The sequence below is a fragment of the Culex quinquefasciatus genome, chromosome 3, assembly GCF_015732765.1.
Source record: "Culex quinquefasciatus strain JHB chromosome 3, VPISU_Cqui_1.0_pri_paternal, whole genome shotgun sequence".
Taxonomy (NCBI): domain Eukaryota; kingdom Metazoa; phylum Arthropoda; class Insecta; order Diptera; family Culicidae; genus Culex; species Culex quinquefasciatus.
The window spans coordinates 11352532-11379213 of NC_051863.1; the positions used below are offsets into that span (position 1 = coordinate 11352532).

The 26682-nt window shown below is 36.0% G+C and overlaps 2 protein-coding genes across 8 annotated transcripts in view; one reads left to right on the forward strand and one right to left on the reverse strand.

The window, feature by feature from the left end:
- The window catches only part of LOC6041217 (casein kinase I), a 65431-nt gene extending 61678 nt beyond the window's left edge, over positions 1-3753 (forward strand). For all 4 annotated transcript variants that reach the window (XM_038260399.1, XM_038260402.1, XM_038260398.1 and 1 more), the window contains one exon: positions 1078-3753. In XM_038260399.1, coding sequence (XP_038116327.1) covers positions 1078-1129 — 52 coding nt within the window. In that variant the 3' untranslated portion in view covers positions 1130-3753. The remainder of the gene's footprint in view (positions 1-1077) is intronic.
- Positions 3754-23369: 19616 nt separating this feature from the next.
- LOC6041213 (unconventional myosin-IXb) overlaps positions 23370-26682 on the reverse strand; it is a 121402-nt gene continuing 118089 nt past the window's right edge. For all 4 annotated transcript variants that reach the window (XM_038265030.1, XM_038265031.1, XM_038265032.1 and 1 more), the window contains 2 exons: positions 26028-26116; positions 23370-25960 (listed from right to left, as the gene is read on the reverse strand). In XM_038265030.1, the coding sequence (XP_038120958.1) occupies positions 24107-25960; positions 26028-26116 (1943 nt within the window). In that variant the 3' untranslated portion in view covers positions 23370-24106. The remainder of the gene's footprint in view (positions 25961-26027; positions 26117-26682) is intronic.

Genomic DNA, 26682 nt, shown 5'->3' on the forward strand with positions numbered 1-26682 from the left:
ATGAAATTTTCACATTTCCGTAAAGTTTTTAATAGGAAACATTTATTGTTATAATTTTGATTATTACATCAGATTTAAAAAAATAAGGGTTTTTACATTATTTTTTATGGTTTAGCAATGAAATGTTGCTTATTCAAAGTTTTATTTCAATGTTGTATTTCTCTTTTCAATGTATCGGTATATTTTTGTTCTAAATTTGGTTATTTTATATTCTGAATTAATATTTTTTATGCAAAAAAATGTCACCAGAAAACGAAATTTTAAATTTACTTGAAATGTGAGTTATTTGAAAATAATAATCTTGGATTGTTAAAATAACAAATGTACAGAAGACATGAAAATTTGACTTTGGTTTGGTTTTTTTATTATGACAGAAACTGCTTCTTTAAAAAAAATTAACAGTTTTTACTTCATATAAAAGTTTTTTTTTTAAATTGATATTTTCTATGGAATGAGTCAGCAAGGTTTCCAGAAAACAATTTAATGTATTGTTTTGAATAGCTATTCGTCTTCAGGGGCGACATTGGGTCTGGGGCGTTAGATTGGGTCGAACAAAAATGCTGAAAATAGTATGACCCAATCTCACCCCCAGGCCCAATGTCACCCCTGATGACGGTTATAAAATTTAGCTTGAAAAAAGTTTTAAAAATATTAAGCACATTCTTATTTACAAAAAAGTTACTCATATTTTTCAAAAATTAAAAAAAATGTTTTAAAATCAGGAAGCCAAAATCTGTGCTGATGACCAAAGAAACCTGTAGGAAGAAAAGGTTGGACACCCTTGACTAGTCGAGAGTCGAGAGTCGGAGTATCTCCAGAAGCCAGAGTCAGAGGCAAATATCACTGAATTTTCAGATGCCGGAGTCGAAGTCAGAGTCACTTCCTAACCTTCCCGACTCCGCAGTCCTTTACTTGGAAGTTGATATTTCGAGTGATTTTATAGCTTTCCTAAGGTAGAATAGCTCATAAAACAAGTCTAGAAGTGAAATAAATGACAATTCTATTTTATCATTATATCAGATGTGTTCAATGTTTGTCACCATAAGTTTTCTAATCGTACCATTTTCTTTGTTTCAGATGTTGTTGTTTCTTTAAACGAAAGAAGAAGAAATCGACCCGTCAGAAATGACTAGAAGCAGTGCAATGTAGTCCGGAACGTGAGGCTGTCAAGCTGCTACGTGCAACGTCACACTCCAACTCGCGCGACAGCGTGCTGAATCCGAGTCAGGATTACATCCAGGCGTCGTCGCAGCATACGATCAGATATCCATCCACCTCTGTACTGGCAACGACACCGAACGCCACCACGCCGACACTTCCATTGTAATTTATTGCTAACTATTATTACACTAATCCAGATTATTAATTAATTAATTATTAAATTATTTATTATAATTTACCGCGCGGTGTTACATCCCAATCTACACAAAACAAACAAACAAACAAAAAAATGTATCAAACGATCAATACAAATGCCGTGGTTTGGGGTGAAAAAATGCGCCTTCCCGCAAAATCTTCGCGACCCCACATGCAAACAAAAAATACGCTCTTTTGTCGCGTACCCCGGTTCTGCCCGTGCCACACCCAACCCAACCTCACACACGAAACAAATCGCGTTGCCCGGAACATCGTCGCCGCCGCCGCCGCCGTCGTCTTCATCTCGTCGTCGTCGTCGTCGTTGTGTTGTTGTTGTGCGTCCAAAATGTGCCACAAATTACCCAAAATCTAATTCGATTTCAACCGACCACCAAAAACACACGCACACACAACCCGCCACCTCCACCACCCATCCTACCAACCAACCAATCAACCAAATCGATGAGTAGTGACTTTGATGATGACATCGATTTCGATCCTGATGACCTTACGATCCTGTTACACTTTTTCCGCAAGCTCTGAGACCGACTTCAAAACCTTCATCCTGCTGACGAACCCACAACCTGTCTTTGAGAGAGATAAGAAAATGCCTTTCAGTAGTAGCTCTAGTACTCCACACCGACACAACACAAATATCATCACTCTCAGCGAATTTACTAGCAACTTCTACAACAAATCTACTACTACCACCACTCGAACCACTGCTACAAAGTACAACAACTTACCACGAGCTAACCCTTCCTTTGTACCAACAACACACATCAAAACACACACACACACCTTCTGAGATACTGTTTTTTCCTTCTAGTACTACAAAGATGTAGCAAAAAAAAAAAAAAATAGTTTAATAAAAAAAAGTCTACCAATCCTCTCCTGATTTCAGCAGCTTCTGCACCCTTCTTCCCTCTTTCTATCTCCTGTGCAGAAACATAGATTAGCTTAGCGACCCCCGATGGTTACAATTACAGGGACTTTTACTGAAACAGAAAAAAAAAACATAATCACTTAGCTCCGCCTTCCTTTGATTCATGTGTGCTTACTCTCTACTCTCTTACCACACACTACCACCAACGGCGCTTCTTTGACTGATTGTAGCAGGAATCGAAAAGTCTCCACTCCATCTTCCAATTGGAATGATTTTTTTTGCTCGCAAAATTACTCTCAAACTTTGCCGTAAAAATTGTCGCGTGGTTTCGCTCAAAACCTGTCGTGCGGTACTAGGTTTCGGCTCAACGCAGTACTAGAACATCCGACGCGTGGGGAGAGGAGCAAAAAGAATTAAAAAATGCATTTACTTTGGGCGCGGCGTCGGCAAATAAAAGGGGGGCGTGGTATTCTAGTACTGCACACTCAGCGCGTTCGTAAGCCACGCCTACTGCGTAGCGGGCGCGTTCGCGAAATTCACGTGTGTGTGATTGTGTAACACGGTGTGCGTAAATCGAAACCACATACACACGCAGCAGCAGCAGCAACAGTCAACAAGTCATTTTTTTTTTCGTTGTGCGTAACAGTAAAGAATAAGTTAGAAAACAAAAAAAACAAACACGTTTGGCTACAAACTGCAACCACACGGAAACTTTGTAGAGGGTTGAAAAAGAACGAATGCGATGAATAGTTGGAAAACAAAAAAAAAAACTACAAACACACACACACACACAATGAACATATGAGAATGAACAAAAGTGGAAGCGCTATTTTCTGAACGGCAGCCCATTGTTTTCTGTTTTTAAGTTTCGTTTGAATGTTATGTTCGATGCGATGTGAACAAAAAGATTTAAAGCAAACACTAGTTATCGTTTTCTTTTTCGGTTTTTTCCCTTCTTTTCACAAAGAACGTAGTACTAGTTTATCGACGGAGCAGTAATAGAGGTGTGTACGGAGAAAGTGATCAACTGTCAGGCGGATGGAGGAGGAGGAGTAGTAGTAGTAGACGCGAACACAAACAAACGCGCGCACGCGTGTTTGAGCTGATTATTTGTTTTTAAGTGAGCGTGCGTTCGTCTCGGCGAAATGTCATGTTGTTTGCAGAGAGAATGTGAAAGATGGAGAGAAACTAGTTAGAAGAAGAAAGAGAGAAAGCGGGCGAAAAACACTCTGTTGATTTTTTTTCTTTTTTTTTCGTTCTTTTTCGTTTAATCTAATTGTGATATACATAGTTTCTTTTGTATAGTGTATATTTTTACTGCGTATCTGATAAGTGTATTTAAGTCAGCAAAAACAACTACTAGACTAGCGAAAACAGAAGTGAAAGAAAATAAGCGTTTAAGAGATAGAGCGGAGAATGCAAGATGAAACATAGAAGAAGCAGAAGAAGAAGAAAATAACAATTGAGAAATGTGAAAATAATAAAAACGACTGTAGTAGCTAATTATTATACACTTTTGTTCGGTTGCACTTATTGTTTGTTGCTAATTTCACATCCCTTCAGTTGCAGTTGTTCATTTTTGCGTCCCGTTTTCTGCCAAAAACCACCAAAGCGTAACAAAACTCGCCCTGGGTTTCCATCTTTTGTTCGGTTTAAATTTTATTTCTTAGAATTAGTTTCGTGGTAACATTTCGTCATAATCGTGCTATCTTGAAGCACGTTGATTTTGGGCCAAATTGTGTTAAGAACGGCATTTTGTGCAGCTTTTGTTTTCAATTGGGTCCTAAAATGAAGCTTAGATTGCTGATATTATTGTTTACAGCGATAAAGCTTATTTTTCTGAGTACAATGACCTTTTGTACGACCACAAAGAGTTTAAAATGGATTTTGAAAAATTAACCTCGCGGTCCTTCTTGACGAGCTGTCAAGGGGACCATAGTTCACCCATCGAAAAAATGTTGTCCTGTAAAAAAAAAAAATGCATTAAAATCATAAAAATGAAAAAAAAAGTGATCAGAAATGGTTTTTAATTGTGTTTTTTACCGTTGTACATAAAAATTGACATAGGGCTTTATTACCCAATTCTCTACGAAATTAGTTTTTTTTTAATTTTTATTCATGTATTTTTTAATCTGATTGAAACTTTTTGGGTGCCTTCTGCCATTTTGCATCATAAGTTTGTCGATGTTATTTTCCATACAAATTTGGCAGCTGTCCATACAAAAATGATGTATGAAAATTCAAAAATCTGTATCTTTTAAATGATTTTTTATCGAATTAGTGTCTTCGGCAAAGTTGCAAGTATGGTGAGGACTACACCGAAATAATTGACTGAAATCACTGTTGTCACAATACACTTTTTAAATTCTAGTTTTTTTTTAAAAAAAAAGGTCCTATTGTGTCCTATCTATTGTGTTTCATATGATTACAGGGCCTTTGAAAAAAATCCAGACTTGATGTTTTATGGGACATAAAGGCTATATTATCAAAAAAATCCAGAATTGGCAAACAACCAACCAAATTTTATTTATTTTTTTTTTGAAAAATAGTGTTGATTTAAAACAAAAATAAGAAAATAAAATTTGCAATGCAAACGAATTTAAGTGAATTTTTGATAAAATGCGCCTTTTTCAAGTTAAAAAAAGAAACGGTGTGCCCAGTTTTGAACAGGCAAGAAAATTCTCACTGATTGCCTTAAGGACCCATTACACTACCGCAAACAAACTCGCAATTTTTCTTGTTTGACAGTTTGACAGGTTGTCGCAAACAAGGCAAAAAGTGCAAACAAGTAACTGCCGCTCCAATCTAGTCCGTCCCATACGTATTTTTGTCAAAAATGAAATAAAAAGTCTTGTTTTTAAATTTTTTGGTGTCGTTCCTGATCATATTTTGATATCTAGGAATTCTACCAAAATCTGAAATTAACAAGTTTTTATCATTTGGTGCTCATTATTTACTTGGAAAACTACAAAAACAAAACTGGAAATGACAGTTGAACCAAGTTAAACTTATGGTGTAAATGTTCAAGCCTACCTTGATACCATGACTTACCTGTCTTTATTTATGGACAAATAAAGTCAATTTATGATAATGGTGTTTTTTAGACTGATATTGAAATAACTGCATGAACAATTCTGGAGTTTTTGTTGAAAAGGTCCAATAAACCAAATTTCCAGTTTTTGCTTTTTGGTTGTTTTTTAATACCCCTGACTCAAGGCGGTTTCAAAAACATCCAAAAAGCAAAAACCGAAAATTTGGTTTATTGGACCTTTTCAAAAAAACTCCAGATATGGGACGGACTAGATTGGAGCGGCAGTGCAGGCAAACAAACAAAGCAAGTAAAAAGTGCGAGTTTGTTTGTTTGTTTGCCGTAGTAATAACTCCTTTAATATTGCCCACATATCCCTCGTTTTTATGGTCAAATTTTCAACTTTTAAAAATAAAATCTAAGGAATTTTGTGATCTCTTTAAAAAATAGCAAAAATTGGAATCAAAATTAACATTTTAAAAGGGCCAAATACTCAATATCATACCCAGCCAAACAAAACCTGTTTGTTATTGTTTACATTGTGTTATCTAGCTTTTGATGATTTAAGGTCATAACGTTGATTTTCTGTGCACAACCCTATAATGAGTTTGGAAAGAAATGTATAATATTTCATCAAAGTTGGTTAAATTCTTTTTTAAACTATGGCTAAATGTGCTAAGATCGATTTATATTAAATACCATCATATAATTCCTCGAATAATAAACTTTATTTCTATTTTTTTATTGGCCCGGTAAAATAAAAAAAAAATAAAATATTGTACTGAGACGTAGGCTGCCGTTCTACGCATAATTGTCCCATGTTCAAAAAAGTGCAACTGAGAAAAACGCGATTGAAATTTTTCGACCGATTTCTGTGTTTCTACGCATAATTGTCCCGTGGGTTCCTATTCGCCCTATGTATCCCTAATCGCCCCAGTTAGCAGTTTATCACCCTTATTTGTGATCCTCTTGCTATACAACAGGTAAACAAGGCATAATGCTTAGTAAAACTAATGATTCCGTGTATGAAAATACTTGGTGGGACAATTATGCGTAGAAGTTCAACTATAGGACAAACAGACTTGGTGTTGTTTTTGATGAGTTTCCGAACAAAGTACCAGATTTTATGTGTTTTTCTTAAAGTACACATCAGACTAAACATAAAAATGGCATAAAGTCAAAATCGTCTAAAACTGCCATGGGACAATTATGCGTAGAATTCCAGCGTGCCTCTAATGGTGGCAGGTCAGAACTTTGACATTCAATTAAAGCTAATTACAAGCGTTTTCAACTGAACTCGAGTGATAAATAGCTCAATAAGAAGTGAGCAAGCAAGTTTCTATCAAAAGTTTTGCAAAATTAGTTGTTTGAATAGTGAAAATCAGCATATTGGATGGAGTTAGGAGCGAGTGCTTAACCTGCCAAACATACGAGAATTTCCTCTACAAGATTATAAACAGAAAAATGTTGAAGTAAAAAGCAAAAACACCCGGTGTTTAATCCTGTTTTTTTTCTGATTAAGTCCTATAAATAAATGTAAACATTGAGTGAATCCCTTTCACACCTTATGTTAATGTCCGGGATGTACTCAATGTTTCAAAGGTTCAGTTCAAAGGAGAAAATCGTGACGTCAGAAATGCAGGGTTCGATTTTCGCGGATTTCGCGGAAATCTAAATTGCTCTCACCGAGAAGGATTTTGATAAATTTGCGTTCTTTCTTCTGGAAATACTAGATTTAGACAAACATTTTCACTAGCCATCGAAAACTACGTTGTATTCTTGAAGATAGACCCACAGGAACATTCAACAGAAATCCGCGAAATCCGCGCCGCGAAAATCGCGAAATCCGCGAAGATTTTTAACCACCCTGGAAATGAACTCAAATCACTCAAAGCTTATTTTGTGAGTGACTTTAACAGTGTGGCCTAGTTTGACAGCTCCATTGTCCCCAGTTTTCTGTGAGAGAGAAAAGGAGGCGAATACTTTATGAAAATCATACCTGTCAATATTCCTAGCCCAAAAATTTTGTCGCGAGTTGCTTTTCTCCTCAAATTGCTTTTTTTTTTTCAAATGATCAAAGCAAGCCGAGGTTTCTCGCTTGTTTTTCACCTGTCACTTGTAATTTCAAAGAGCTAATCTCCCGTTCTAAACGTAATTTTCCCATGTAATTTTCTGACGATTTAGACTTTTTCTATTATTTTGGCTAACGCCTAGAAAATATGTGCAAAATTAGTTTGATTAATTTTTTTTGTTAAATTAAAAGTTAAAAATGGAGTTAAAATCAAGCCTCTATAGGATTGTCCAATCGCATAGCCCCTAAAAAAAACTACCAAAATCAGTGGTTTGTTCCTGTTTGTTCTAGAAAACTTCCAGCATGTTGAGAAAACGGGGTTGGAAGTTTGGAAAAAGGTTTCTCATGAATTTATATTACACAATCATTCAATTGAAAAGTCTCTAAAACATGCTCTTGTTTATTTTTTTTAAATTATTTTTCATTGATTTATTGATTTTGTTTTGAAAAAAAAAAACTAAGAATGGGACTCGATATGCGAACATTTCTAATGTTTTTATTTTTAGCAAGATTTGCTTTTTTTTTGTTTTTGCTTTTTGGGTGTTCTTTTTAATGTTTTTGATTTTTTCCAATTTCAAGTTTTTTCCAGCCGTCCCCTAACATGACAGTTTTCGTGAGTTGCGCGTATCCACCGACAGATGGCAAGTGGGCCTCGTCGGAGTCCGCCCATTAAATACGCAACTCAAACTTTGCATGGGAAACTTTTTTTTCGTGACGGTTTTCGCGGCACGCTCCCTCCAACTTTTCGAGACTAATATTTTAAATTGGCGTATCTCTGAACAAGTTTTTCAACAAAATGATTCCAGAATGCTTATTTTGCCGTTTAAAACCGAAATAAGACAAAAACTATATTTATTTAAACTATTTGCCATTTTCAAATGTTTGGCTAGATAACATCGAAGGCCGCCATCTTAGGCCCACTGGGCCCACAAAAAGAGGTACGCTCAGTTTGTATGGAAGCTGTCAACATGCTCCCGGGCTGTTTTTTTCACAAATTTTGATGGAGGCGCACGATCATTCACAAAGCCTCGTTTTAGGTGAAGATTCAAGAAGTATCAGGCGTCTCCGTAGGAATATATGGCAAATTTTGATATTTTCAAGATGGGACTCATTTTTAAACTTTGCTAAATTATATTAAAGTTGCTTAAAGTAACATGAAAAACGAAACAATTCCCACAACTAACTCAGCATCGGCAAAAAATCATATGGGACATATATGCTCACATGGACAGCCAGCACAATTTCTCTAAATCTTTTTATTTTGGTTTGTTTTATATTTGTTTGCCGGAAACCGAAGTATAATTTTCAAAACAGTGAACAGTTTGTCGGACTTGCAGGGTGTGTCAAAATTAATGGGGCACGATTTGATCGGATTTCGGTTCATATAAATGGTGATAGCACTGCAAGGGGATATCCAACAAAACGACTTTTTTAACTCAATTTGGTCCAAAATCAATAGTGTTATATCTTTTTTCCCAAACATTCACATCACGCAATTCTTTCAGTGTAAAAAGAACAACATTTTCCATTTCATGCATGCTCAGTACAAACATTCAACTGTTAGCGCGAACAATATTAGTTAGAATCAACAAACTTAACCTTCAGCCAAAAGGGTAGAACCACTAAACGAACGCTTCGATTGAATTTAATTCTGTACCGCGCAAAATTCTTAAGAAAACCATGATTCAAAGGCGGCAGCAATAGATGCTTTTACAAACAAAAAAACTTATTAACCGTGGACAGTTGCAGATAAAAAGAGGTGGATAAACTATTTTACCAAGGTCGGAAGCTGTTCAAATCTGGTGGAGGAAGATTGGAAACAAATTGTATATTTTGTACTATTATTAAGTAAAAATTCTCAATTATTGCTATAGCTGAAAGAAAAAACCAAAAAAAAAAAACAAGAAATAAACTGTGACATTTAAAACAAACATAACGCCCTGGCTGTCGACATTTTTTCCGGTACTCTGCTCGGTTCGCCTTGGTCCGCATTTTGGTCTTCGTTACTTTTCCGTTCGGTTGATTGTCTCGATTTTAGGAAAATAATTCATCAAAAAAAATTCCTTACACTTACAGATCGCGATCGTGTGGGTTGCACTAGGGTGACCCAATATTCAACACATTCCCACGAATAAGAAATAAAAACACCGCATTAGTGCTATCAACAACAAAAAAGTATCTGAAATGAAAAAAACAAATGTGTAAATATAGATAAATTAAACGCGAAGAGTAACTACTTAAGCCAAAGCAAATAACAAACTCAAGCTTGAACCAATGGAAATGACACGACACTAAACGAAGAGAGTTTATTTTTAAGCAGACAAGTTGTGTACAGTATACAATATCGATTTCAGTTACCGGATGATGATGAGCAGAAATTAGTCGGTCGGTTTGAATTTGCTTGGAAGCTTAGTTACTATGGCACCATGGAGGATGTGTTTTTTTTTTGTTCTTGTTTTTTTTTTGCGTTGCCGGTTTAGGGTTACTCAAGGATGGAAAAGCATATGAAGGAGTGAAAAGAGACGTAAATAAATGGATTAAAAATATTATTCTGATTGTGTGCTTTTTTCGATATCACCCTCCATAGCAAACTCCAGACACGATTTTCAGAAGTCTTCGCGAAAACGGTTACTTTGATTAAGGGAACCTTCGATTTTTTTTTCGTTGTCTTGTCTTGAGTGAAAAAACAAGATTTTTTTCATCATGATTCGATTATCCAAAGATAAATATGATTCCTTCGGATAATCTAAAACTCGTAGAATTTATTCTAGATATTTTACAATCGATTTCTCATTTTTTCAATGAAAATTTTAATTTTATCCAATAATTATTTTCTACCCCTGTTTTTTAAAGAATTCTCTCAGAATTTTTTTTCTCAAAGGTGGACAAATATGGATACAGTTAAAAAAAAGCTTTTTATCTCGCTGGAATTTGCCCTTGAACTATAACTTGAAACAGTAAATTTTATCGAACAATTTGTTAAGGTACTTTTTTGTCAAATTGGGTTTTTTTTTTGTTTTTTTGTAATGTTTAGAGTACAATTAACTTTTTTTGTTGAAAAAGCATGTTTTTTTTGAAAAAAATATATCACGTAGTCTTTATTTATTTGTGGCTTAATAAAAAATTAAAAATTAGAAATTATGAAAGATTATTTAGTAAAAATGTTAAAATATAAAATGCATATTTTTAATATACGATATTTTTCAAAATATTCCGTTTTTTATGAAAACGTTATTTGACCGTTTCTCAAAAAACCCATTTTTTTAAATAATCAACTGTGTGTGTGTGTGTGTGTGTGTGTGTGTTTGTGCAACCAACCAAACGGGACCACGCGGTCGCTTCTTACAAATTGAGTTGCTTCCATGTATTTTTAGATCTACATTCTATACATGCAAATAACTCGCATAGGCATTTGAAAGGTGTTAGCTCTGCCGAGCTTCGGTGACCCATTTCTACGCTGGCTAGCCGAGCGCGAGGTACTTCAGTTTTATCGACAAGCCCCGCCCTGAAGAACGTTTGCACCAATCGGATTCAAACGTTATTTAGAACTTCCGAACCCTTGTCAAATGGACAAGGACCCAGCACGTATATCGAGAAATTAAAAGTGAGAGTGTGTGCGTGCAACATGGAGTTAAACTTTTCAAAGTGCTATGGTAATCTTCACAGCAACTTCACAGAAAGTTTAACTCCATGTTGCACACACTCTCATTTTTAATTTCTCGATAGTTGATATAGTAACAGTATTCATAATTCCAGTCGTAGCTCACCAAGTCGCGATGGCTGAGTGGTTAGCATTTTTGCTTACCTATCCAAAGGACGAGGGATCGAACCCCGACTCGAGCGACTTTGATTTTTCGTTCATGTTCAGAGTTTCAAGATTTATATTTCCTATGCTTTCTCGGTGGGAGCAGATGGGAATCGAACCTAGGACCATTCGCTTACAAAGCGAACACCGTAACCAGTCAGCCACGGCCGCTCCCTGTTTTTTTTAAATAATCAACTTAATTAAAAAAAATAAATATTTATGAGGGGTCATTTTTTTCCCTGAAATAAAATCATTGTTAATTTAAGTGCAAAAAATTTCAACATGTTTGAGCTAATCAAATTTTTTTAGTTTTAGTAAATTATCAATGTACAGTACCGTCAACTGGGGCGAATTGGGAAACATGGGGCGAATTGGGACAACAGTTTTAACCATGTTAGAGCACAATATTTAGATTTTTGTGGTTGGTTTGTAAATTTGCAAGGTGCAATTTTGGAAGGTTGCATATTACCTCTTATATGATGTAATTTTATTTCAATTTAAACTGAAAAAGTGACAGAACTGACCAGAAAAGTGGTAAAATTACAAATTTTTTAAAGGTAAAATTGCACTTTTTTTTTCTAACATAAAAGATGTACTACTTCCCAGATTTAATATTATCATGATTTTTTTTTACTGTCTGGATTTTATGTCCAAAATTACTTATTCCGGAGTCAGAGAAAAATAGAGCCTAACAATTCAAAAGGGCACATAACTTTTGTAAACAATAGTGTATCCCTTTCACTCAAATGACAGTTTTCATAAGGTAAGAAAGGGACACACTCTTGTTTGAAAAAGTTATGTGCCCTAATGAAATGGCAAGCACGAAATGTGTAATTTTACCTCTGAAAATTTGTAATTTTACCACTTTTATGGTGTAATGTCACCTAGGGGAACTATACCCTTTCTCAGCCTATTTCTATTATCGGCCTATCAGCACTTTGATCATGAATTACAGCTTATATAAACTGTTTTTGACTGTTCTAAAGTAACAAATAGCTCAAATAAAAGTGAGCAAGCAACTCTCCATTGTTGAAAAATCTGAAAATGTTGATTTAATAGCAGAAACGGCAAAAGTGATGAGAATTGGTCGAACGGCTTAGTGTGATTAAAATGGGTATATTTCCCCTATTTAGTAAAAATTTAGATAAAATTACAACATAAAAGGGGTAATATTTAACCTTCTAAAATTACACTTTTCTAATTTAGAGGGCAGCAAATGACCAAATTTGCTAATTGAATCAGGTAGAAATTGTAAAAAAAATCAGCAATTTTTTGAGAAACAGGGATTAAGCTAGTGATACTATCTTGCTAACCAAACGCAACGCGAATCAACTTTATTTTTTAACAAGTTTATTGAAATATTCCTTAAAAACATCCCATCACAAGTACCTGATCCCGGTAAGAAACATACACCGATTCATTTTCCATCTCGTTCCTGCATCGATTTTGGTTATTTGTTTTGTTTTATTATTTTGATTTAAATAGGATTTCACTTTGATACTAATGTCTTTATAGTTGTTTTTTTTCTTTCTTCAATATACGATTTCATAAAGTTTTCATTCTGTATATATGTATAGTATGTTGTTATCTGCTTTGCCATTTTGTCAGTTTGGTAATATTGGCTATCGGTTTTTACACTGGTTTCAATATTTTATGTTCCATTCATTGGATTCAGTAATGAGTTGTTTTTTGTTTCGCTATGTTACAATTCCTTCTAAAACACCTTTTATCCTTTCGTTATTCACACCCTTGTTTGGTAAATATGATCTAACTTTTTATTATTTAAACGCATTCCGCTGCAAACGAACACATTCACAAAAAATATGGAAAACATCTTTACTGTTATGTTCTTTTTATAATTTTGTAACTTTTTTCGATATAGTTGTTTCTTCTTTATTTTTTTTTTCGCTGGTATTGTTTGCTTTGTTTGTTGTTGTTGCTTTGTTAGAACTGTGAGTGGTCACAGCCCGCGTGTAAATGTTCTGCGTTCGAAAAACCAAACTCTCCAAAAAAGAGACAGACTAGCTTTGGCCTCTTGGACTGCTGTTTTCTTTTTTTGTTTTTTGGTTTAAATAACGTGTTTTTAACAAAGGTTGTACTAACTGCTACAAGGTAAAATTGCGTTGAAAAGGGTTTTACTGATTTGTCCGTGGTTCTCGTAACAGTCTGGTATTGTGTAATGTGATTTTCTGTGTTTTACCTTTGAGGTACGGATTTTATACAAACGAACTTTTTTTAAAGAAACTGAATGCATGGAACAAGTTCAACAATATTCAAATTTAACTATTTTGATTGGTACAAGACTTTCTCGCTCTGGTTTCAATTCAACTGTTTTTTTCTGTTGCTTTTGTTCTAGACTCACGACACTGAGATTTATTTTCTGTTGTATTTATTGTTAGTTAGTTAGCTTTACAGTATTATTTTGGATTGTAACTTTTATATAATCTCCAGTTTTATTTGTTCACAACTGTACGCACACATAGAATTGTAAATATATAGGGGAACTATACCCTTTCTCAGCCTATTTCTATTATCGGCCTATCAGCACTTTGATCATGAATTACAGCTTATATAAACTGTTTTTGACTGTTCTAAAGTAACAAATAGCTCAAATAAAAGTGAGCAAGCAACTCTCCATTGTTGAAAAATCTGAAAATGTTGATTTAATAGCAGAAACGGCAAAAGTGATGAGAATTGGTCGAACGGCTTAGTGTGATTAAAATGGGTATATTTCCCCTATTTAGTAAAAATTTAGATAAAATTACAACATAAAAGGGGTAATATTTAACCTTCTAAAATTACACTTTTCTAATTTAGAGGGCAGCAAATGACCAAATTTGCTAATTGAATCAGGTAGAAATTGTAAAAAAAATCAGCAATTTTTTGAGAAACAGGGATTAAGCTAGTGATACTATCTTGCTAACCAAACGCAACGCGAATCAACTTTATTTTTTAACAAGTTTATTGAAATATTCCTTAAAAACATCCCATCACAAGTACCTGATCCCGGTAAGAAACATACACCGATTCATTTTCCATCTCGTTCCTGCATCGATTTTGGTTATTTGTTTTGTTTTATTATTTTGATTTAAATAGGATTTCACTTTGATACTAATGTCTTTATAGTTGTTTTTTTTCTTTCTTCAATATACGATTTCATAAAGTTTTCATTCTGTATATATGTATAGTATGTTGTTATCTGCTTTGCCATTTTGTCAGTTTGGTAATATTGGCTATCGGTTTTTACACTGGTTTCAATATTTTATGTTCCATTCATTGGATTCAGTAATGAGTTGTTTTTTGTTTCGCTATGTTACAATTCCTTCTAAAACACCTTTTATCCTTTCGTTATTCACACCCTTGTTTGGTAAATATGATCTAACTTTTTATTATTTAAACGCATTCCGCTGCAAACGAACACATTCACAAAAAATATGGAAAACATCTTTACTGTTATGTTCTTTTTATAATTTTGTAACTTTTTTCGATATAGTTGTTTCTTCTTTATTTTTTTTTTCGCTGGTATTGTTTGCTTTGTTTGTTGTTGTTGCTTTGTTAGAACTGTGAGTGGTCACAGCCCGCGTGTAAATGTTCTGCGTTCGAAAAACCAAACTCTCCAAAAAAGAGACAGACTAGCTTTGGCCTCTTGGACTGCTGTTTTCTTTTTTTGTTTTTTGGTTTAAATAACGTGTTTTTAACAAAGGTTGTACTAACTGCTACAAGGTAAAATTGCGTTGAAAAGGGTTTTACTGATTTGTCCGTGGTTCTCGTAACAGTCTGGTATTGTGTAATGTGATTTTCTGTGTTTTACCTTTGAGGTACGGATTTTATACAAACGAACTTTTTTTAAAGAAACTGAATGCATGGAACAAGTTCAACAATATTCAAATTTAACTATTTTGATTGGTACAAGACTTTCTCGCTCTGGTTTCAATTCAACTGTTTTTTTCTGTTGCTTTTGTTCTAGACTCACGACACTGAGATTTATTTTCTGTTGTATTTATTGTTAGTTAGTTAGCTTTACAGTATTATTTTGGATTGTAACTTTTATATAATCTCCAGTTTTATTTGTTCACAACTGTACGCACACATAGAATTGTAAATATATAGGGGAACTATACCCTTTCTCAGCCTATTTCTATTATCGGCCTATCAGCACTTTGATCATGAATTACAGCTTATATAAAGTGTTTTTGACTGTTCCAAAGTAATAAATAGCTCAAATAAAAGTGAGCAAGCAACTCTCCATTGTTGAAACATCTGAAAATGTTGATTTAATAGCAGAAACGGCAAAAGTGATGAGAATTGGTCGAACGGCTAAGTGTGATTAAAATGGGTATATTTCCCCTATATGTTGTTATATGCGGATTTTTTTCACTAGCATTTTTGTTATTTATTTGATTTTACAAGAAATTTTCTTTCAACTCTTGCTTCCCAGTTTATTCCAACGTCTAACCATTCACATGCCACTAAGTGAAACGTTCTCTCTCTCTCTCTTCCATGAAGTTTATTCTCTAGTCTTCGACGATGGGATACATTCAACAACACGTTACGTTCAGATAGATCGATCTTTGTTATGGATTTACTTCTCTTCAATTGTGTTATTTCCTTTCTGTGTTTGTGTGTGTGAGTAAGTGTAATCACAAAGGCATTATTGATTTACTTTGTCCACTAACACCAACGTTAATTTGTATATGTTTTTTTGTTTATTGGTTGTTTGGGCAAAGTGACTTTTGTTTGCTCTGCAATTCAATGCACACCGACGTTATGAACGAGTGTTTTCTAAATTTACTAAAATGTACAAACTCGAATTAACAATTCAACACATATAACTAAAGCGCCATATGATTAATGTGAAATAAATAAGAGCTCTGAATGACTCGACTTAGCCGACACACCACATGCTGTTCAGGTTGCCTATTCATAGGCGCTTTTTCTAAAACACGGTGGGCTTCAATACTTCCGACGAATTGAATGTTTAATGCAAAAATAGTACGTATGCAACAAAGAGTTGAAATTTGGGAAGGATTATTTTTACCAATGTTACTTAAATTCTTTTTTTTTATATTAAAATCAACTGTGGAGTAACGATAATGCAAAGCCTTATTGCATCATTATTTTGTTCCTCATTTTTTTAGGCAGCTGACCAAACAAAAGAGATATGATAACAAATTTGAAATAGATGCATACATATTTTTAAAATCCCGGATTCAAGGTTTTTTTTACTCCCATTTTTTCATACATTTCTATGGTTTAAAAGCTTGAAATTAATGGATTGAGTTGATTATCATTAACTGGTGATAATTAAAATAAAATCGGAATAGGGACAGCAGTTTTTAGATAGCTTATGTAAAGCATTTTAAAATTTTTCCATCATTGTCATGATTTTTCGTTCAAAGAAATAAATTTTGCGTCGTTTTCAATATTTTGACAAAATTCCTTAAGGTGAAGCCGTTGATCATCTTCGAAGAAAATTGATCATCACTATAAAATATTCTGTATTAAATTCAATTAAACGAATTTCACCACCAAAAGCAATCAGCGTGTGCCGGTTGTTGCCTTCTTGAAGCCACTGAAAGAATTTTTGATCTAAATCAATTGTGCTTCAAAATTTATATAATTTAGTGGCACAGTCATTGGCGTCCTAGTTGGCAATCATTGAATAATGACGATTTCCATAACATCACAAGGAAGGGGATAATCGTTACCAAAAGGAATCAGCATGTGTAGGGCACTATTCGTAACAACTTGTTGAAGAAATTTTGTCAAAATTTTGAAAGCGACGCAAAATTTATATCTTTAAGCGAAAAGTCATCACAATGATGGAAGTCTTCACGTTAAACAAGTTGTTTAGAATAGTTCCTTACACATGCTGATTCCTTTTGGTAACGATTATCCCCTTCCTTGTAATGTTATGGAAACCGTCATTAATCAATGATTGCCAACTAGGACGTCAATGACTGTGCCACAAAATTATATAAATTTTGAAGCACATTTGATTTAGATCAAAAATTCTTTCAGTGGCTTCAAGAAGGAAACAACCGGCACATGCTGATTCCTTTTGATGCTGAAATTCGTTAAATTGAATTTAAAACAGAATATTTTATAGTGATGATCAATTTTCTTCGAAAATTATCAACGGCTTCACCTTAAAGCACAACAAGCTTTGGATTTTAAATCAATCAAAACTCTTTATGAAACTTTTTTGCGGCAAATTCGTAAATAAAGCAAAATGTATGCAGGCCTGCAAACAAATGCAGGCAAACTGTCAAAAGTGCTAGTGTATTTGTCATATTCTAATGCCTCTTTCGGTGATCATTAGGATGTTAAAGCATTATTGGGCTTATATCAGCCTGAATTTAGGTTATTGAGAAAAGATGATGAAATTATACATATTCAATAATTGCTTAGCTTTTTAAATATTAAAACCGTTATTTTATCATTTTTCTTTGAATGCTGGCATCTGGGGAGAATCAGCTGATGAAGCCATATTTGTTGCAAAATGTTTTAACACTGGAACGCCCAACGCATGTCCAACTTACACGGACGCCCAAGCCTCCCAAAAAAGGTGGAACGGTAACTTCAACTCGCTGGTTCTCGGGCCTAACTCAACCAATCAAGATGATTCTTCTTTCCAGTGATTTGTTAGGATGACTAGATGATTCTAGAACTTTGCAGAACCTAATTTGAACAAATCTGTAATTTCTGCGACCAAAAACATCGTTTCGAAAAAAAAGGACTGCCTCAGCGGAATTTTCGGCGATTTTTTTTACACGCGAAAAAAAAGTTGAAGCGATGTTTTGGATCGCAAAAATTACAGATTTGATCAAATTAAGTTCTGCAAAGTGTTAAGCGGTTACATACATGTAGAAAATCACAAAACTTAATGTTTCAAAAATTTTATTCAATCCACTTAGAAGATGATTTTCAAGCACTCCGGAAAGATTCATGAAGATATTCCATGATTAAACTGAGTAAGAGACGATTTACGCTCAACATTTTGCCATGCGCAAAGCGAACTGTCCAAGTTCGCGTGAGCGTTGTTCTCTGAACACCGAGTTGATTTACGGGTGCCACGATATCTCGAGATGGGATGCACCAAATTGGCTGAAATTTGAGGTGAAGACTTGCAAGACATATTCCGTGCGCATGACGAAGACCGATTTTGAAATCTTTCATTTTCAAAAAATACAAAAATCAAAAACTGGCGATTTTTTATATGAAAAACACAGAAATATTTTTATCTTTTTTACAAATAAACTTTTTGAAAATCGGGCTTCGTCATGCACACAGGACCGGTTTAACGGGGCTTCACCAAAATTTTTAGCCGGTTTGGTCAAAGCAGTGTGGAGATATCGTGGAACCCTTTTTTGAAATTGCCAACTTAACATAGCTATATCTCGGCAACGATACAGCCAAATGTATTCAAATTTATTTTGATAATAGTTGAAAATATATATATTTTTCAATGCCCTGAAAACAGATTTTAAAAAGTTTAAGTGTGTGCTCAAACCAACCTCTGACAGTTTTGCTGATTTACATGTATGTAGCCCCTTAATACAGCAATTCCATTTCAAAAGAGCCTAAACCGAAAAAAAGTTCTCCGATCGGGCTCAAATTTTTTCTGAGGGTTCCTTGGCCAAAATAATTAGACCCGTATTTTTTTGTTTGGCCTTTAGGGTGACCTACATCGTGCTAGGGTGGTTCGAAAAATGGCAATTTTCGTAATTTTTCGCAAAAACCTCTTTTTTTCAAAAAATAATATCTCCGCGCCATTTCATCCTATTTTAGCTGTCTTAGACGCAAATGAAAGATGATGAATTTGGCTATTTGGGAAAAATAGTAAAAAGTTTCAAAACTCTAGCTTATCATTTGAAAAAGTCGCATGAAAACTTAAAATGGCGTTTTGACCGTGTCCGGACCAAAGAGCCTATGTCTGCAAGTATTTTTATCGGATTCCTCGGAAAATTTCACATAAAATATCAAAAAATTGGCGATGTTGAACCGTACGTTTCGGAGATAAGATTTTTGAAAAAAAAAAAAACTGAGTATTTCGACGCATCACGCGCAAAAACGGGAAAATGACGAAATCGGCAAAAAATCAACTTTTTTCACTAAAACTGCTATAACCAGACATGCATCGGCACGGCACGCGTGTCGCTCGCGTTCTCCTAATGGTTAAAAGAACAGTACTTTTAATCAAAGTACGCGAACATTATGTTCAAACTGATCTTAGTACCCCAGTGTCAGAACGTAAGTTGAAATTTTTTATCAGATCGCGTTTGATTGTCACCGAAGAAAGATGTCTCTGCCATCAACTTCTACGGTCCACAAAAGGACTCGCAGTGTGTGTCCTCACACACCTATCATCAAGAACCAGTTTGAAGAAGGAGAAGATGGATCGGCAAGATGCAAGTTATGCAAAACCGTGTTGAAGAGCTGCAAAACCAGCAATTTGAAGCGGCACCTCGAAACGATCCATGTAGAAGAATACGGAGCTATTTGTGAAGAGCTACCCCCAACGCCCAGGAAAATGCAGAAGATTCAAATTGATATGGACGTAGCGCTTTTCTACGAGTCATGCTTGAAGATGACGACGACCGTCGCGGGTATGCCCCTCAACGTGTTTGAGGCCCCTGGGGTCCAGGATGTCTTTTCGCGGATTGAGAGCGGTCTTGGGATAAACCACGTGAACGGGAACAATGTAACTGGTAATATATTTTGTATTCTGTTGTTTTTTTTTTTTTTTGTTATAGCCTATAACTTTAAAATTTCAGCGATAGGTCTATAGGTCATAGATTGAAAGACGCAACATTTTATTGATTTCGGTTAAAACAGGAACAGAACAATATTTGTGAACTGATTTCCAAATTTAATGCAGAAAAATAAACTGTTGCTCTTAAAACTGAAGTTCTGATTTGCACCAGCTGATTTAAATGGAGAAAAAATATAACTTGAAAAATCTTTGTTACACAAAAATTCTAAATTTATAGCATTATCAATGACATAAAAAATTAGGTTTTTCCAGTCAGGTTACTAAGTTAACAAAAGAAATTTGATTATAAGGAACTTGTTTGATCTGAATCACATTGCATAAAGAGTTGTGGTTGATATAAAATCCAAAGCACAACAATGTACATGATAATTAGAAATTTTAAAATGCTTTCTGCTGCTATCTAAAAACTACTGTCGCTGTTCCGATTGTAGTCTAAATTATCAGCTAATGATAATCAACTAATTATATGATTTCAAGCTTTGAAACCATGTATTAAAAATACCCCTTGATTCCGGGATTTAAAAATATTTTTTCCGTTTTCCTGGAAATTGAAAACTCGGGAAAATCCGACGTAATATTTTTCAAATTATGTAAAGGCGTAGAAGGATTACATTTTATGTATTTTTTTTTGTATTTGTTATTTATTAAGAGAACACAGATTTCATTTATCGGACTGCTGGTGGGATACAGCCTAATTAAAGTTCAATGTAAATGATTTGTGATAGTTTGTTATTTGATAAATTTTCCTTGGACAGGAAAGCCACCAGAATGCTAGCATAAAATTCTGCTTCTTTTCGGTAAAATTGCAATAAATAAATAGAATTATAATAAGTGTTGAATAAGTTTAAGTATTTTTGAAAATGGATTTGTTTCAATGTCACCAAATTAGTCCTGTTATTTAAACTCGCGATATCTCGGAAACTATTGGTTCGATTTTAAATAACAAATGATTTTTTTGCTCTTTTCTTTGAATATAACTTCATCATTTTAGAAACACATTGAATTAGCTAAAAGCACTTATTTTGGACTTTCTAAAATGTTGAGCTTGATTTTCAAATTAAAAAAAAACATAGACAAGAGCTTTACACTTAGGAAAGTTTTATTTATAAACATTTAAAAATCTAACCAAAAAAAATTGCAGGAAATTTTCTCAGCTTGCAAATTTCATATTGCATCAAAATATATTTTTGAGATTCGGTTTGACTAAATGACTAATGAGCTAAATATTTTTTTAAAAAAATATAACGTTTTAGTACCAGACTTTGCACTATCAAAGAGCACAAAAGATGGCTTTACGTTAAAAGCCAAATAAAAAAACGAGAAGTTTGTTTTTTTCGTGTACCTTTTCGATAAAAATTACTTCTCAAGATACCAGATTTTTGAAAATTCACATGTCTATTTTTTTATGACCAGGCCGAAAAATTGTATGGAGTCTTGTATGGAAAACCCAACAGTGCTAACAGGGTTTCTTTTGACTTAGGCAATGCATGAACAAAGTTTCATCTATGTATTAAAAAAAAACAAAATCAACAATCCCAAAAAAAACTGAATTGTAAAAAATTACTCAGCGTTGTTTTTTTTTAGGAAAAAAAATTCATTTAAAAATGTTTTAATTTTTTTTAAATTGTGCGCCTTATGATGTTTAGCCTGTTTATATTGTGTTAAAATTTTGACTTTTTTTTGCATGTTTTGAAAATCTTAAAACGAGTTTAAAAATTAGATTTGCTTTGTTTTTTTTTGAGATTTTTCTGCATGGCCTGGCATTTTTGTTTATGTGAAATGTATAAAAAAAATCTTTTTCAAAATGCTAATTTTTTTGTAAAAGGATAAATTTCAAAATGGGAATTTTTAGAAAGAGTGCAACATTTTTTCTGAGAAGTCACAAGCAATACACACAACTTATGCAAATACACCAAATCGATCATAAAATACGTCTTAGGATACAGATTTTTGAATACAGTCTGGACTATATTTTCATACAGCAATTCCATTTGAAAAGAGCCTAAACCAAAAAAAAAGTTCTCCGATCGGGCTCAAAATTTTTCTGGGGGTTCCTTGGCCAAAATAATTAGACCCGTATTTTTTTGTTTGGCCATTAGGGTGGCCTACATCGTGCTAGGGTGGTTCAAAAATGGCAATTTTCGTCATTTTCGCAAAAACCACTTTTTCTAAAAATCATATCTCCGCGCCATTTCATCCGATTTTAGCTGTCTTAGACGCAAAAGAAAGGTGATGAGTTTGGCTATTTGGGAAAAATAGTAAAAAGTTCCAAAAATCTAGCTTAACTATTGAAAAAGTCGTATTAAAACTTAAAATGGCGTTTTGACCGTGTCTGGACCAAAGAGCCTATGTCTGAAAATATTTTTATCGGATTCCTCGAAAAATTTCACATAACATATCAAAAAATTGGCGATGTCGAACCGTACGTTTTGGAGATACGATTTTTTGAAAATAAAAACTGCGTTTTTCGACGCGCCACGCGCAAAAACGGGAAAATGACGAAATCGGCAAAAAATCAACTTTTTTCACTAAAACTGCGATAACTTTAAAATTTCAGCGATGACCTATACATGTCTGGGTACCAAAATTGTCGTAATTGAGAGACGCAACTTTTGGTACCATAACATCTATAGGTCATTGCTGAAATTTTAAAGTTATCGCAGTTTTAGTGGAAAAAGTTGATTTTTTGCCGATTTCGTCATTTTCCCGTTTTTGCGCGTGGCGCGTCGAAAAACGCAGTTTTTTCAAAATCATATCTCGGAAACGTACGGTTCGACATCGCCAATTTTGATATGTTATGTGAAATTTTCCGAGGAATCCGATAAAAATATTTTCAGACATAGGCTCTTTGGTCCAGACACGGTCAAAACGCCATTTTAAGTTTTCATACGACTTTTCCAATAGTTAAGCTAGATTTTGGAACTTTACTATTTTTCCCAAATAGCCAAACTCATCACCTTTCTTTGCGTCTAAGACAGCTAAAATCGGATGAAATGGCGCGAGATATGATTTTAGAAAAAGTGGTTTTTGCGAAAATGACGAAAATTGCCATTTTTGAACCACCCTAGCACGATGTAGGCCACCCTAATGGCCAAACAAAAAAATACGGGTCTAATTATTTTGGCCAAGGAACCCCCAGAAAAATTTTGAGCCCGATCGGAGAACTTTTTTTTTGGTTTAGGCTCTTTTCAAATGGAATTGCTGCATAGCATTTTTTTTGTTCAGCTGCCAAAATGTTATGGAGACAACTAATGAAGCACTTCTTGTGTCAATAAGAAAAAACTACCAACAAAATTTCAGAAAAATCAAAATAGTTGCAAAATCGGCAAAATAAAGGTAAAACTTATAAGGGGATTTGCACAAAAAAACTGATAAACGAAAAAATTGAAAAGACCGGCAAAACTCAAGGAAAATCATGTTTCGGAACAAAATAAAAACAAAAGAGGATTTTTTTTAAATAAACATTAAATTCGATTTGAAATATGTTTTTTTCTTCTGTTTAATCATTCGGTCGGGTATCGTGGTTGTTATATTTATATATATACTATTTCACTTTTTACTTGTTATAATGATTCATTCTCTCCTCTATCTAAATGTGAATTTATATGCGCATGTTGTTGACATCCTTGCTTCCTTTTTAAAGTGTAATGAGTTTTTCTTTAATCTTCGACTATTCTATAGTTCTCTAACGTACACTCTCATCTATACGTCTCGCACACACATTCAACCCTCTCATACACTCGCAAAGTCTTATTACACAACATCAACACGTATCGTTTTATTTATTTATGCTTTTCAACGCACACAATTCTCACCTTACTCGCTCTGTAATCACATGCTAACGCGTCAATTCCCTCGCTCTCTCTCTCTTCGCAAATCTGGCTATAAATAATTGTTTAATAGTAAATCTTCGTTATAATAATTTTGTTACACTTAAAAAAACAGAATACGACCTTCGGTTTTCGTCTCGCTCTCTCTCGCGCGCGCGCTCTCTCACTCTCACAGTTTCTCCTGTTCGATTTTTTTTTTACACTTTTATAACAAATGTGCGTTGTTTCGAAAGAAAGTTAACTTCTTTCAATTAAAAACGAAAAAGAAAACAATAACACACTAACGACACAAAAGGAAGAAGAAGGAAAATTGCTAACTGAACTGAACTAGTGTGTGTGTGTGTGTGTGTGTGTTTAAACCATAATCGGTTCGTCATCGCCGTTTCCGGGGGGCGGCGGCGGCGGTTGCGAAGAGGGTGGTGGTCCTCCCCCGCTGCTCTGCCGTCGGCTGCTGCCGGACATGCGGCGGTTCATTTTGGGCTCCTTGTCCTTGGCGGTCGCACTGTTGACGTTTCCGAGCGAGCAGGACGAGGAGGACGTGATCGGGATCGACGTCGACTGCTGGATGAGGATCTTTTGGGAGGGGTTTACGGAAGACAGTGAGGAGGTTGGTTCGTAGCCACCGGAGATGCTGCGCATGATGATGGGTTTCTGGCGCTGGAGGTCCGACGTTGAGGAAGACGTGGCACTGACAAAGTTGGGACCGGCGTGGCTTCCCGTGACGCCCGTTGAGAGCGTGACCATCGAGTGGCTGAGATTAAGCTGTTCGGAGCGTTTGCTGGTGTTGGTGCTGCTGTTGTTGCTGACGCTGCTGGTGCTTCCGTTTTGGGACTTGATCATCGAGGGCACACCGGACGACGAGGAAGGCGACGAGGAGGAGGTCGTTATGGTCGTGGTGGGTGATTGAGGCGTCGTTGCCGAACCACTTTGGCTGCCACTCTTCAGGAAGGCTTCGCGATCGACCAGCGTTTGGTGCGAAAGTGATTTCGTTTTGCCCACCTTGTGGAAGTAGTCTATGCTCTGGTGTTCGCCGCCATGTTCCGACGGTGGCTGGTATCGGATCGAGATGCCACTGTCGCTGATCACGTTGTACCCGCTGGTGTCTAGATCCTTGTCCTTGCTGCTGCTCAGATCGTCCAAACTGCCACCCTCGCCGTCCAAATCCGTCGACAGCAGATCGTCGTCCGAACTGGCCCGCGCCAAACTCGGCAACGTCGACGTCAGCAGTGCCTTCTCCTTCTTAATCTCCTGAATGTGGCCCTCGAGCAGCATCTCTTCGGTTTCGGTTTCCAAATGTCCTCCGCCCCCAACTCGTGCATTCGCGGCCATTTCCTCCTGCGTAAACACCTTCGAACTGCGCAACGTGCTCAACCGCGTGGTGGCCGTATGGGCCGCCGTATCGAGCGTGTCAATGTCCGCCAGCGTACTCTTCACGTTCAGCATCTTCTGCGTGATGAGCGTCTCCATGCACTTGGTCTGCCGGCCAATGTCGTTCAAACTGTCCTGGGCCGGAACGTACCGATTCGTCCGCAACACGCACGGCGCAAACACGATCGCCAGCGAGCTCGCCGACATCCGGTTGTACTGCTCCAGCTTGGCCACCAGCGCCAAATGGAAGATCAACCGCTCCAGCAAACAATGATGCGCCGGTGGAATCTTCTTAATCAACGACAGCAACGTATGAACCCGATCATTCCCGTCGGACAAATCCGCCGCCCGCAAAAAGTCGTCGTACCGATCGAACGTCAACAACGGCTCCGGCATCTCCCGCAAAAACGACTTCAGCACATTCGTCAACACGTGCACATTGTAGCTTTCGTAGTCCATCTCGTAATCCGACCCTCCCATCCCCCGGTCCATCTTCGCCTTCACCTCCTTAATCTTCGAACTGACCCCACTCTTCCTATAAATCCCCTCCGAGTACAGCCCGTGCATCTCGATCATCATGATCAAGCTGTAAATCTGGGCCGGAATCTTAATCCCATCGCTCCCAGCGCACAACGTCGTCAGCGGAACGCCAAACAGCTTCGTCGGCAGGCCCGCCGCGTCGTCGCACATGCCACCCCCACTGGCGCTCACCACACCCGTGACGCCCACTCCGGCCACGGTCGCGCCCGGTCCCAGCGGGCTCGCGTTCGAGATCTTGCTGCACGCGGCCGACTTCAGGTAGCATCGCTTGTGGCACGTCAGTCGACAGTTTTGGCAGACCTGAAACAAGATTGAATTAGTTGGGGTTCACAAAGAGGAGAGAGAGAGAGATGCGGGGGGCACTCACCAATCCACGCTCGATTGGCCAGAGGAGAAACTGCTGGCAGATTTCGCATGCCGTCGCGATGTTGATGATCGTCAGCTGGAATGTGTGGCCTGCAAAAAAAGGAAGGAATAATGGAAACACTATTTATTGTTTTGTGTGACAAACTAAAATATTTTTATTGTTTTTTTTTGTGTAAAAAAGTTGTTGTTTTTATTTTATTTGGGTAACTTTAACCCTATGGGTCATTCGTTCCCGTGAAAAAATTTACCATTTGGAAAATGACCCCTACGAAAATTTTACGAATAAGCTGGGACATTGTTTTCATTAGGAACACATTTGTATTTTTATAAATGCTGAAATTTTGTAAATATTTCAATTCTGTCCGTAGAGGTCATCTGCTTTTTTTTTTAATTTAAACTTCATCGAATCATCGAGTATCAAACTCACGAACTCTGGGTTGGAAACGCAGCACACCGCTTGTCAAAAACCCCTATCGGTCAGTATTCTCAGTAAAAAGATTTACTCTATTATGGGATCTGGCATTGCCGAGCCAGACAAGAATCGAACCCATCACCTTCCGCTTACAAGGCGAAACCCGTAACATCACGGCCACGGTTGTTCGGCGATCATTAGTTCGTCCATATATTGTTTTATATCATTTTGGAAACTGCCAAAC